Below are 14,318 nucleotides of genomic sequence, written 5' to 3'. Positions count from 1 at the left end.
CCTGCAGCCCCTTCTCGTGCAGTTCTGGGGGGCACACGGCACCCCATCCCGGTGCCCTGGGGTGTGCGCAGAGGTGGGAGTCATCCCCCCCCCACATACACACACCTCCTGGACAAGCTGCAGCTCTGTCCCACACGCCCCCCCCCCCCCCCCCAACAGCCTGCCACTGGGCAGCGCCTGCCCCACTCTCTCACCACCGCAGGAGTTGATCTGCCCCCCACCATGCCCCTTCCCTCTTCACTCTCCTTCTACCACAACACAACACACTTACCAGCTACATTGAGAGCAGTGTGGAGGAGATGGAATGGGAAGCGACCAGCTGATTCTAGACACATCTGCGTATCTTGGCGACCATGCTGCACTGTGTAAAAGTGAATCCATACCGTGTACAAAAATAAAGGATCACAATTAATTGACCGTGCATAACTGAAACCATAAAAAAAAAAATTACTGTGTAAATTGAGGCCTGACTAATGTGATAATCTTACTGACAACTAAAGGCCAGACTGTCATATAGTTTCAGACTGTCATAGCATAGCATCATATACATCACCTCAGGAACTGATCTTAAAGTATATTATGCAGGATTTAAATGAAGTCTCTATGTCAGTCAAAACAGATATAAACAGTGTTTCTTTGTATTTAGTGTCTTTTTCAGTTTACAAATAAACTGAAAAAGACACTAAATACACTAAACTTTGCAGGGTCTAAAACACATTCTGAAAAGCAATAAGCAGTTTTCCTATCCTTTGAAATCTTTCAAGAATTTAGTAATGTTCCTACTCCCCAGCAGGACACCATTAGTATGAAAACCGAGAGACAAATCAGTACAGATTACTTAATATACACTAAATTGGGAGCCCTAAATTCAGATTCGTGATGTGATTGGGGCACAGCAAGAAGCCATACCTGTTTCTCCCATGTAATAGGAAAACTATTTGCTGCCCACTTCTACTGCCCTAATTATGCACTCAGTCTGCGCTACTGGCCAGATTCTGTTTCACTTATTAGATGTCTAAGGGTAGAAACAAGCATTGTATTTGTGACAAGAGCAGCTTCCAGGCCTGGTACTAGTATGGCCCTGCCCTGTCTCCGGGCACACCACTCGCCTTGTTCACCTGCCTGCCTCGTTGGTAAATGGCTATGATGTAAAATAGGCAGGAGGCTGCCCTTTGTGCACCCAAATGACCATGGGTGATATAGGCAGACCAGGTTCCTTGGGTGAATTTGATATCTTTTATTTGCTCCACCCATCCCTATACATGTCCCATGCCTCACTGATGTCCCCCTGTGTGATAATACTCTGGCTTAAGGCCAGGCCAAACTAGGTACACAGTTGTATCCTTTGCATACTGCCCCCTTCTGGGCCATACACCACTCTCTTCTCACCAGGGTTTCTTGCACTCCAACAGCTCTTACCCAGTCTCTTGCACACAGCTTATCCAGGCCACATTCCCACCACCCTACTCACAGAGATCCTTGGGCTTTGCTCTCCACCCCTTGGTTAGCCTTGGCATGGTCTTTTGGGCCTCTTCCATGACCCTTACCCAAACAGGACTGAGCAATTGCTCAACTCGGTGCCTACTTTGCCCCTGACCCTTTACCAGACCATTATACCCCTCTCTCAGGCCACAACCCCACCCCTTACACTAGGGCCTGGGGTCTTCCACCCCAAACACCTCCAGGGTCCAAAACCCTATGGGACTCAGGCACTTCTCCCAAGCTTACCTTGCCCCCCTAACTCTCCTAGTAACCCACCCAAAGGTGGGATCAGGGGTTTAGGGACCCCAACCTCCCTTACACCAGGGAGGTGATCAGTCCTGGTATTTAAATGGGGCTGGGCTGCCCTGCCACCAGCAGTCCCAGCAGGCCTCCCTATCCTGGCAGGGTGCAGTTTTAGCTCATATTGCAAACCAGGAGCCTCCATGCCAACCCCCTAGCTTCTGCCCTTACCAGGATATTCCAGGAACTTCACCAAACAATGTTGCTCCCCAAGCAGCTACACACCAACTGCTCTGCTTTTATAACAGAGCTCCCCAAAATGGCCACCTTCATCAGCCAGCTGGCAGCTCCCTGCTCCAGCCCTTAAAGTGAAAGACAGCCAAAAGCCTGTTATGTCACAACATTCATTGCCTTTGCGAGGCCATACAAATTTTGGTGTGATGGATGTGCCTACACAACTGATCTGCTTCATTTGGCAATGTCTGTTTTTAGCCTAAGTGAACTTAGGTGCCTAAGTGTAATCCTGCTCCACCATGCTGATGTTCCTGAAAAGAGTAACACACCAGCATCTTAGCCTTAAACTGAAGTCAATAAAAGCAGGTAGAAGATCACATCCATATTCTTCATTAATTACTTTTCTGGGACATGCACAGGGTGGAATAGGATCACACTTAGGTCCATCTAGGTGTCTAATAGATGGAATCGAATCTGGCTTTAATAGTTTTTACTCTAACAAGGTAAGTGCCATTCAAAGTCACTTTTCAGAGGAGGATTGCAATTCAAGGGCACTCATGTTCAACTTGTATCCTCAATTATGTAACATCATAATAAGTGCCCTTCTGGGTCAGATCAAAGGTCCATCTAGCCCAGTGGCCTGTCTCCATCAGTGACAATTAGAAAATGCTTTAAAGGGAGAGTATATGAACAGGATATGAGGAGAGTAATCCATCTCTTGTCATAACCTTACTGCATCAACCATCCTTGATTTAGGGATGTCAGAAAATATATTCCTAATTGCTCTCTTTAATAGCTCCCAATGGACCTGTCCTCTATGACTTTTTCTAACCCCTTTTTGAATCTGGTTACTAACAAATTCTTAGACTTTTTAAGATATAACCTCCTTGACAGCCATTATTGTTTAGAGATTCTTTCTTAATAATATCATTAGGTATATTTATTTGCTAGAAATATTCATACTGGTAATGTGAAAAACCTTTCTTCAAACAATAAAAAAGAACAGTGCTTTCCCAATACTCACTTTATTTTGCTTCCATACAGAAGGCAAAATAAAGCAAGTATTGGAAATGCACTGCTCTTTTTTACCCTGATTGTAGATTGGAAGTTTGCTGTTGCTGATTCAGTGGCCTTTTGGTCTCATGCTTTTAGCAAAGGAACCAGTACAAAATGTGTGTTACAATTCACAACCAATCTCAGACCACAGTAAAGAAAATGGAAATTTCCAGGAGGGGAGTTTTTAGTTTCATTATAATGGTACAAATTTCCTAGCATATATGGAAATAGGAATGCTTTATCTTAGTAAAATTCTGTACAAACACTTCATTACATTCACAGAGTCATTACTTACTGAGTGCTGAGAATGTAGCTGGTATTACCAAAAAGATCATCATGTTTATTTTTGGTAGCATCCACAAAATGCTTTCTGTTAACATGCTTACAAAGGGAATGTTTCTTGCCTGGGGAACTCACAGACAAAAAAAACCACAAAGGGGTCCACAATTTAATTACCCTTTCAGACATATTTTCATGTCAAATCAATACTAATATGCTAGGATACATTCTGATTTGTGTTCTTAAACTTTTCCCTTGTTCCTTCACTTCAGTGCTACCAGCAAATTCCTCAGTATGAATTCATTAGAGTGTTCCCTGCTCAGTGGTACAAGGTACACATAACACCCTCCTCCACTACTGTTAGTCAAAACCTATGCTGCTGCTTCTTCCTTTTTAAAAACATATTTTTCATGTAAGATGGGTATCTAAATTGCCATATACCCTGAGCTCTGAAACTAGCCAATGCAAGACTTTTTTGCCATTTTTTATACTATCTTATAGCACCAAAAAAACCATTGCTGATGAGATTAGGCTATGTAACAGGCCTAATCTGGAAAATTTAGAGAAAAAAATATTTTAAAATGGCTATCCAGAAATCTACATTTTATTAAAGACATTTTAAAAAAATATTTTTAAAAAATTGCCAAAAAGTTTCATAGTATCATATTACTTAGGGTTGGAAGGGACCTAACAGATCATCAGGTCCGACCCCCTGCCCTGGGCAGAAATGGGTTTATTAGCATCTGTGATACCCATACCTACTGTTTTGCTGACAGTACAGAAACAAGGTACAAACTTGACAAAAGAGAAACCCAAGTGTTCTGACTGCGCAGTTGCTGCTGAGCCGCCGAGACAGGGAAACACGTGGTTTCACAACATTGTTAAAGCAATGAAACACCTGTACTGGCAAACCATGAAGAAACATCTCAGCGACGGCGAAGCCTCTTAGAGTATACTCTTCTGGGAGTTTTGTTTTGTTTTTTTTCTTTTTTTTCTTTCCTCTCTCTCTTTCCTTCCTCCATATCAACTGCTTGAGAGGGCCAGAAAATCAGCTTCTTAAGGTCAGAGGTGAAAAAGGTATCTCACCACAATGCGGTACAAAATGAAGCTAACAACTCACCATGCTAACCACAAAATGTTCTAACGATTAGCCAATCACAGTAAAGGTTAATCCAAATTTGGTCCTAAATTCCGCTTAGATGCGAATAAATTTGACCCCAAATTTAAGCAAAGTGTCCAGATCTTAGGGTTCTCATAGAAGCGTACTGCTGGGGGAACAAATAATTGAGAAGCTTTGTGGGTAGTGCACAACCGACGGCTTAGCTGATCTGCTCCAGACACAATCTTTAAGGGTGTCTTTAGAAATTGCGCATAAGAAGTAATAAGGCTTAAGCATGCTGTATTGGTTTTTGTGAGTATACTGTTTCTTCTTCTTCTTTTTAATAAACAAAAGCTTGCTTCAAAGATCTGCGTGTCTATCCTAAAATAAGTTATACCACTCGACCCCTTACGGGTACGACAGCATCTTCTGTGGTCCACTGGGGTGGAACAAGACCACATTTTAATAGCTCTAAGTAGAATAGAAATTGTTCATGTCATTATGGAACCTGTGTTTCAGCCTCATCCACAAACCCAAGAATGGGAGGGAACATGTCTCCTTCAGCCGATCTGATGCTCTCATCTCTCTTTGAGCTAATGTACTTGTGTATCATGCTGTAATACTGTTCTTTAGTATTAAAGGCATACAAAGATGAGATCTGCCACCAGGCTTTGTCGCTTGGAGTGTAAAATGGTTCTAGCTCAGTAGAGTCAAAGTAGCAGCTCACAATTCTTTCCGCCATCTTGGCTGCGTGCTCTTTGGCCTTGTTATCAAAAAACTCCTGTTCTTTTTTCAAGTATATTTTCCAGAATTGGAGCTGAAGAAAACTGATTGGAGAACGACAGCGATTGATGCATGTGGAAATCAGTACTAAAGTCATGAAACCAGCTATCAGAATCCATCCTAGAACCTTCAGGGAACAAACAAATGAGTTAATGAAGTTTTCAGATGGTTACCCACATCCAAAGCATATACAAGTTAGCATTGTTTTAGACAGGAGATCCATATTTGGGCACTGCTTGAAAAGCCTGTTCTCCATCCTATTTTATCTCTACAAAATAGAAGCAGTACCTAAGTAACTTCTAAGTGGGGGCATCGACATGTGCAATTAGTGCCATATGGGTTTACTCCACAGTAATTTGCTGCAGAGCAAACCAAGCTTGGACAGGCGCCTACATGTGCAGCCATTTGGAAGCAGATTTGCTGCTCCTTGAAGTAGCTTGCTCCTGGACTCTTCCAGCCCTGCACTACCCCCTGCAGCAGCCAGAGGGAGCCAGAAGCTATGGCCCCAGCTCCCTGCACCCAGGGGTGATCTTCAAAAGTCAGCCCCATGTGCTGCTCTCTGGCCACCTGCTTTCAACCCCAGTTGCACTACACACCTCCAGCATCATGCTCAATGTGGACAGTTTTCAGAAAAAAACACTTTATTCCCCTCCACACAGACCCCATCCCTCTCCCTTCCCCGCAACAGAGCCCCTCACTCCCCAAAAACTGATACCTTCCCCCATCCCTTTCCCACAGCAGGCCCCATCTCTCCTGAACCACAAAGCCCCCCCAACCATCCCATGAAGACTATGTACATTGTGCTCAGTGTGCCCTCCCAGGGTGGAGGGTAGTGGGGTGGGAGTTCCTAGGGGGCAGAGTCCAGGAACAGGTGCCCAGCACCCTGGCCTCTGAACACACCACCATGGATGCACATGCCGCAGTGAGGCCAGTGAGCAGGGGGCTAACCCAGGGATGAGGGTAGCCACTGCTCTGCCAGTGCAGCCAGCTTCCCCTCCTGCACTCAGCAGGTTGGGCCAGCAGGGTCTGCACATGGTGCTGGCCCTACTGCAGGCAGCTCCTGCTCCAGGGCCACATGGAACTGGGGTGAGCAGTGGGGCAGGGCCCAGGTAGGGGGCTGGGTGGCAGGGGGGCTTGCAGCTGGGTGGTGGGAAGCTGTCAGGGGGCAGGAAGGGCTACAGCTTGGGGCTGAGCAGTGTGTGGCACAAAGGCAACCAGCAGGGCCAGGATGGTGTCCAGCACCCAACAGTTCTCTTCTGTGGCCTCCACTACCCTGGACACCCTGGCAGCCTGTCACTCCTGGGCCTCCATATGCCTCTCCCCAAGGGCCAGGAGCCTGTCCCAGAACACCTGGTCTCTCCCAGTCCCTCTCCTACTCGTGCATGATGTTCTCTACTCGCCAGGCCTGTGAGTTCAGAACACTCCTCCACCATGGTGACCAGCCAGTCCAGCAGCCAGATCCAGTCTTGGGTCTGCTGCTGCTGCAGCTGACACATAGGAAGGGCCTCGGCTGAAACTGACAGTGACCCTATAGGCATGTCCCCATGTGCAGCCAGTGCCTCTCCCCTGCATGCAGCTGCAGGACCTGCAGAGCCAGGAGAAAGAGGCTGTTTGTGAGAGTTTGCAACATTTCTGAGATAACATGCACTATACCAGGGGGTTGTGTTCTGCCCAGCCTTAGATTGGGTGTTCTGTGTGCATAGGTGTCCAGGGATCATGGTAAGTTAGCCAGGGACCCCTGGCACAGGCAGGCACCAGCTGAGCCTGCCATCCCCGCTCACTCCATGGGGGCAGTCTGCCTTCTCCACACCCTTCCCAGTCTGGAACAGGCCTGGCTCCTGGCAGCACCTGCTGCCATGGCTCCAAACTCACTCTTCCCTCCCCACCACCACTCCTCCTGCAGGCCAGACTGTCTCCTCCATTGCTGCTAAGCCCACAGTGCCCAGGCTCACAGGGCCACAGGCTCCCAGGCAACTGGGACATGGAGCTGGTGGCATCCCCAGCCTTCGCCTCAGGAAGCATCTCTGGAGAGGCACCCTGTGGCTGCCCCCCCTGGCCCCACACTTGCTTTGCACCCCAAGTATGACCCTGCTGAGTGTCCCAGACACACCGTGAAGAGCTTTTTGCATAGACAAAGGGGTGCCTGATCCACTACACACTGCTGTTACTGATCAACATGGTGCCCCAGGCACACCTGAGAACAGGGCATGGGACCCTGAGTTTCAGTGGTATGGCAGGAAAGCCCACACTGCTCCACAATGTTCACCACCACCTGGAGGGGTACCTCTGCCTATGCTACAAATCCCTGCACCTCACAACCAAGGACAACATCACCACAGGCATCAACACATTTCTCTGTATGTGAGAGGCCTGTGCCAGCCTAGTGAGTGGGCACAGGCAGCTCACAAAGTGTTGTACTGCCTTCCACCTCCTTGTATTCTGTGGAGGAGAACTCCAGGGGCTAGGGGAAGCACAGCTAGGCCAGGAGGGGAGCGGGGCAGGGACAGGGGCAGGGGCAGGGGTGGGGAGGAAAGGGGAAGGCCCTTCTCCCAGTGCAGAGCTTACCAGCTAGGCATGGTAGGTGTGCCTGGTGGCTTGAGTCTGTCCCTGCTTGCAGTGACAATGTGTGGCTCCCAACAGTGTCCTGGCATGCAGGGGTGCAGTGCCGGGCTCTCTGGGCAGGGACCCCTCCTGGGACAAGCTGGAGCTGCTGAGGGCTGGTGGTACCATAGCCAAACTGTCTTTCTAGGTTGGCCTGTGCACCCAGAGCTGGTGGGACAGGCACTGGTCCCAGGCTGCTGGAGCTGCTGGATGATGCTGGGGCAGGGACCTTGGCGGGATGGTCTCCTAGTGCCCCAAAGGGCCCTCCCTTGATGATGTCTCATCGCGGCTGCCACGCCACAGCAGAGGTTTGGGCAGGTCACCCATGCTGGAATATATGGCGTAGCTCTGGCCGGGGTCCTGGGATGTGAGGATCTAGTCCAGCTGCCACATAGAGGGCTTGGACTTGCAGGCAGCCCCCAAATAGAGGTTGTAGTTGCTGATGCTAACCCACTGTGTCCACAAGGCTTTGATCTTTATGCAACACTAGTACACCAACCAGTCATGCCCATGCTCCTACATGCAACCTGACAGGCCTTCACAGATATGAGTGTTGGAGTACTCACTCCAGGCAAATTGGCTTAGGAGCACAACCTCACCCCACAGCACCATGAGGTCTGTGGTCCCTCCTGGGGCCAGTTCTGTCCCCAGCAGGCAGTGTGTGCCATTGGGGATGATACCAGTGTGGCTTCCTCACTGGCCTTCAGGGGCTCCGTGTGATAGTCTGGGTGCTGGCAGGCCTGGGCAGGTGCATGCAGCACTGAGCACAGGGGCAATGAATGGGACAAGCAGGCAGGCAGTGGGGCTGTGCCGGGGCCAGTGCTGGGGCCTGGGCAGGCTGCTGCAGCTGGCCTGGGGCCACTGGTATGGGACCCAGCACCCAGAGGCTGGCTGCAGGTGGCTCAGGGCCCGGAAGTCACCGCAGCATTTTAAGGGCCAGGCTGGGGCAGGCAAAGAGCCTCCCCAGCCCCAAGGCTGGAGAAGCACCAAGCCGTGTGACCCTGGGGCTAGCCTGTGGGTGATCCCCTTGTATTGGGGCTGACTGGGAGCAAATTTGCTCCCAGTTTGCATCTACATGAGTGCTACTCTTCAGTAACTACCCTTTGGTGAATTTGCTACCTGCATTTGAGGTAGCAAATTAACCACGGACTAGATTAATTTACTGCAAAGAAAGCAACTGCATGTATAGATGGTGATGCTTTACTGCACAGTAAATTAGTCTACTGTGCAGTAAAGTGTTTCATGTAGACATGCCCAGTGGACATGACTACACGAGATGCTATGTTGCTGTAGCAATGAGCTATGGCGACATGCTTGTCCCTATGGCAATGTAGCATTGGCCAGCACTAGCTGTGATGCTACTACTACTGTGCAGCAGTAATGAGCTACTGCACAGTAGCTTGTTGCTATTGTGCAGTAGGGTCGGAAACAACCCATGTGCCACCGGGACTGTGCAGTCCTGGCAGGTACTGCACATTTAGTACTTGCTTTATGTGCTCATACTGTGTTAGCAAGTACCAAATGACTGTGCAGTACCACTGCAGTTGTGCCTAATTTTTTTGTCCTCAAGACAAAGGGTATATGAGGAACCTCAGCCCCACCTCCAATCTTGGCTAAGTCCTCTAAACTCTAGACTTTTATGACAAAGAACAACATATTTTATAACATTGTTGATGTGTAGGGGGTGCACATGGGTGCACATGCACCCCCTGAGATTGGTGATGCCGGTGGTGCTTGTGTGCAGTTGCCGCTTGCCACCCCCCACCCAACACTGCCATGGCTGCCTGCAGGAGCTCCCTGCTTGCCACTGCCATGCCCCCGCCGCTGCCCTCACCACCTGTGGGTGGTCGCTGTGCCCCCCCAGCCTCCAGGGGCACGTGTTGTTCATCATTTATAATGAAGTCCATCTGTCAGGCTCCCATTCTCTGAGCAGGTTAAGGATCTAGCTCAGGATATAGGAGATCTTGGTTTCAAGCCCACCTCATCCCAAGGATATTTAAACTAATGTCACAGAAGTACCCTGACTACTAGGGCATATCCTAAGCCTGACTAAAAGCACAGTACTCCCATTGAAGGTGGTGTACTGGCTAGGCACAAGGGGAAGATTCATAGGGCCAGGAGGAGAGCAAGAAAGAGGAAGTCTGACTGTATGCTCCAGTGTGGCAGGCACTATATTGGGGAGCAGCATACTTTACACTGAAGTCAATCATAGATTTGGACATCTCGCCACTCAAATCCAAATCAGATCCAAAAAACGTCTCCCCTTTATCTGCTAGTATGACAGAAGGGCTTGGGACACTGAACGAACAGGAGAACTGTGCACCTCCACATGTGAAATAGAATGACTCCCCTGAATCTGGTCATGTTAATTTGAAAAGGTGGCAGCTAAGTCATAGCCATCTTAGCTGCATGATATGGATCTATATGAGTAATTTCAGATAAATCTACAAAACTCCAGGGCTGTTATCTTAAAATTCTGGATTGAGGAAGAAACAAAATCACCTTGACTGTGTCTACCTTAGTCGCAACTACATTCTTTGAAAAGGAGCAGAAAACACTAACTAGTGGAAGAGCTGTGGTAGGCTTCTGTCTGTCTTGCAAGACAATAGACTTATGTCAAGTGAGACATAAGCTCACTAAATGTAATACTCACTTGAAAGATAAGGTGAAGCTGGAGTGACCTCTCCAGGTTGCAAAAGCCTGGGTGGTGTAAATGGAGACACTGAGCTGCCTACATACCAATGTCCCCTCTCAGCCTTGCTGGTTTAATCCAAAGGAAAGGCAGGTACCAATACATTTGGAATGATCTTGGCCACAGGAGTTGCCAGCCATTTGTCACTCTACTGGGGCTCTACTCCTAGACTGGCTGCTGTCCAGGGTTAAAGAGCCCAGGTATCCCTACCATGGAATTATTATTGTTAAATGCAGATATTTAGGGGGAGGCTAAATTGGGTCAAAATGGCTGCCTGATATCAAGCTAGATATCAGGAGGCACTAATTCACAGTCAGGGTGGCTAGGAGCTGAAACCAACTTCCAAGGTAAGTGGTGCTCGCTCCTACCCTGGGGGATCTTCAAAAGGAGGCTAGATAGACACCTAGCTGGGGTGGTTTGACCCCAGCATTCTTTCCTGCCCATGGCAGGGGGTTGGACTTGATGATCTGCTCAAGTCCCTTCTGACTCTACCAACTATGAAACTATGAAACTAGGTAAGTCAGGAATGGGGGACTAGTAGCCGGTTGGGGATCCTGCCGGCTGAAGGTGGCAGGGGGCCTGCTGGGAGATGGGGGGAAGCATGACCCATGAGGGGTGGGGCAGGTGTGACTTGTGGGTGGGGTAGGGGGCTAGTGTGACCCACAGGTGAGGTGGGTGGGGCCAACATGACCTATGGATGGAGAGGGGGCCAGAATAAACCCATGGGTGAGGTGGGTGGAGCTGGCATGATCTGTGGCTGGGGTGGTGAGGGTAGGTGCAACCTGCGGGTGGATGGGCAGGGCAGGAATGACTTGGGGGGGGGGGGTCAGGCATGACCTGCAGATGGGATGGGGGAGCAGGCATAACCACCCCAGTGAACCTACACCCTCATCCCTCCTACCATTCCCTCCATTGGGACTTACTTGCTTAGATCTGGCAGCAGCAAACACTGATGAAAGTGGCTGCACCCAGAGCAGCTTGTAGTATGGGGTTGAGAGTGCTGGCAGGGGGGAATGTGTGGAGCAAGGGGCCAGAGGGGCAAAAAGTAGACCAGTATGGAGAAAGAGGAGTAAAAAGAGCACCCCCAGGGTTCTGGCCAGTGACCAGGTTTTCCCAGTCCTGGGGCTGCACTGGGGAAGTAGACAGAAGTTCCATGCACCAGTTTAGAATCACAGACTCATATAAAACTAGGGTTGGGAGGGACCTCAGGAGGTCATCTAGTCCAACTCCTGCTCAAAGCAGGACCATCCCAAACTAGATCATCCCAGCCAAGGCTTTGCCTAGCCGTGTCTTAAAAACCTCCAAGGATGGAGCTTCCACCACCTCTCTGGGTAGCCTGTCCCAGTGTTTTACTACCCCCCTAATAAGAAACTTCTTCCTGATATCTAATCGACACTTCCCTTGCTGCAATTTGAGACCACTGCTCCTTTTTCTGCCACCACTGAGAGCAGTGGTGCTCCATTCTCTTTTGAACCCTGCTTCAGGTGTGTGAAGGCTGCTATTAAATCCCCTTTCAGTATCCTCTTCTCTAAACTAAATAAGCCCAGTTCCTTCAGTCTTTCCTCATAAGTCATGTCCTCAGCCCTCTCACCATTTTTGTTGCCCTCCAGTGGACCCTCTCCAATTTGTCCACATCTGTTCTGTAGTGGGCGGTTGATCTAAATTGAATGGATCTGATACTACATAGATCCAGGTTTATCATAAACCAAGTTCTTCAATTTTCAGACTGGTTTGCGTGCATAGAACTTCTGTTCTGTTACAGGTTTAGACTGCCAGTCGCTGAGACCAGACCGGGTCTGTAAGTGTAAGGTCAACACAGGAATAAGCTAAGTTTAAATCAGACAGCCATTTTGAACCTGATTTAACCTCCCCAAATGTCTGTACTTAGCCTAAAATGCTGAAGTATTTGCTTTACTCCCTGTGAATCCTCACTAACTATGAAGGCCCTGATTTTTCTACAAAGGGGCCTTCTGCTCACATACTATCTGCGTTCAGCATTCTAAACTCCTCTGCCCATATTTGCTTCTTTGAAGCATGGCTTCAGTGGATTTAAGTTGACAGTGCTGACAAACGAGATCTCCAGAAACTGGGTTTTGCACCTAAAACATGGAGTATGTTTATAATATTCTAAGCTGACTTGTCAGACTAAAAACTTGGTTTGTCCTCTTTTTTGTTTTTCATCATTTTTAAAGAGGACTGATATACATATTTAAACTACTCTAGAATATGCATGTTAAGCTGTCAGTGATTATGAACATCCTGTTTTGCAGCATACCACAGATACTTCCTTTTTCACAGGCCAATTCTCTGTTGCTACTCAAAACCTTAGACAATCAACAGATTCCTCCTGATAAGTGAAGGGTCCATTAGCACGCTCCTGATTGTAGGAGAAGTCAATAAAGTGGATAAAAGGGAGCAGGATCTCAGAATACTTCTAATTTGAAATGGGTAGATGGTCTACAATTAGAAAATCCTTTTATGTCACATTCAGTCCAGTTCTATAAATACGCAAGTTCATTCCCAACTTGAGAAAGTGCGGGTTTTTAAGTCCATGAGAAAGCAATATCTGACAACACACAGCATGACAAAAAATTAGACCAAAATATAGACAATATATAGAAATACATGAAAACAGTAGAGGCAAATATATTACATTTATCAAAGTACTGTTCACCTCAAAGTATTCTGCTAACCATTGACATGAAAACAAATGCTAGAGAAAGAAGAATTTGCTTCATAAATGATAGAATCAGAGAAAATAATAGAAAAAAACTCAACTCATATTTGAGACTGGAAATTCTTCACATCAACCCATATAAGTAGAGTTGGCAATGACCCTATAGGAGCCTAGTTTTACCAGACTATAGCTGTTGCTTTTCCCTCACTCCAGAAATCATGCCTCACCTAAGCATCTCAGTGAGGTTTAAAGCACTAAAATAAAGAATGAAAGACACCATACCTGAGACTGTGCCCGAAGGCTGGATAGTTCATTCTGCAGCTCTTTGGAGAGAGTCTCACTACAAGGGATTTGGGCTACCTGCTCACGGCACTCAGGGCCATGCTCTTTACACAAGTAATTTTGCAACTTGCTACTTCCACTCACTGCACACTCATAGAAGCTGGCACCCAGCAGGGCCACAGCAATCCAGGTGAGTGGGGCCACAGCAGCACTTACAGTTGACAGCCATAACACTTGGAGGCAGCGTAAAAGATGCCCAGGGCTGCTGCAGCTACACTTCTTGCCTGAGGCACAACAGCCAGTGAGCAATTTCCAGGTCTTTGTGTTCAGCAGGTAGCCAAGAAGAAAGAGCACCAAGGCAGGCACCAGAAGGAAGGCAATGCCATACCACATGCTCCAGGAATTGCAGGGACATTTGAACACCACAACAGAGAAGATACGCTCACTGCCCGCAGTCAGCAGAGACACGGCACTGAATCCCAAAACCTTCTTGTGACTGAGGCACAAATCCAGTATAGTACGAAATTTCTCCATGTATAGCTCCTGCTGCTTCTCTCTCTGACTCTGTTGTCTTTGAGGTGGATGAAATCTCACTTGGCATACTAGAATAGAAAGGGAAGTGGAACAGATCTCGCTGTATGTACTCAGAAGTTAAAAGAGGTTTCATTTTGTGGTGCCCTGTAGAACAAATGGTCTGACAATATTTAGACACAGGAAACAGCAGGTCGTGCTCTGCATTCATGCAAACAAAACAGATGAAACCAACATTGCTACTTGTCTTTTTCCATGCACTAATGTAACTATTGCTGCTTCTTTAATACACTCCCAAATATTCTGGAGTGCTTTTACATGTGCTCCAGGGTTGGGATGAAGGGGATACTTTAATTAGAGTG

General features: G+C 47.9%; 1 protein-coding gene across 1 annotated transcript; it reads right to left on the bottom strand.

Moving 5' to 3' along the window:
- Positions 1 to 221: 221 nt before the first annotated feature.
- CALHM6 (calcium homeostasis modulator family member 6) lies at positions 222 to 14,054 on the bottom strand. The gene is made up of 2 exons (XM_006258922.3): positions 13,426 to 14,054; positions 222 to 5,300 (listed from the first exon to the last, which is right to left on the bottom strand). Exons 1-2 carry the CDS (start codon positions 13,957 to 13,959, stop codon positions 4,890 to 4,892), a joined length of 945 nt encoding a protein of 314 aa, XP_006258984.1. The 5' UTR covers positions 13,960 to 14,054; the 3' UTR covers positions 222 to 4,889.
- Between the last annotated feature and the right edge of the window lie 264 nt (positions 14,055 to 14,318).

The sequence above is a fragment of the Alligator mississippiensis genome, chromosome 1, assembly GCF_030867095.1.
Source record: "Alligator mississippiensis isolate rAllMis1 chromosome 1, rAllMis1, whole genome shotgun sequence".
NCBI classification, from domain to species: domain Eukaryota; kingdom Metazoa; phylum Chordata; order Crocodylia; family Alligatoridae; genus Alligator; species Alligator mississippiensis.
Note: the sequence above shows the minus strand (reverse complement) of the source record. Positions and strands in the feature narration are given on the sequence as shown.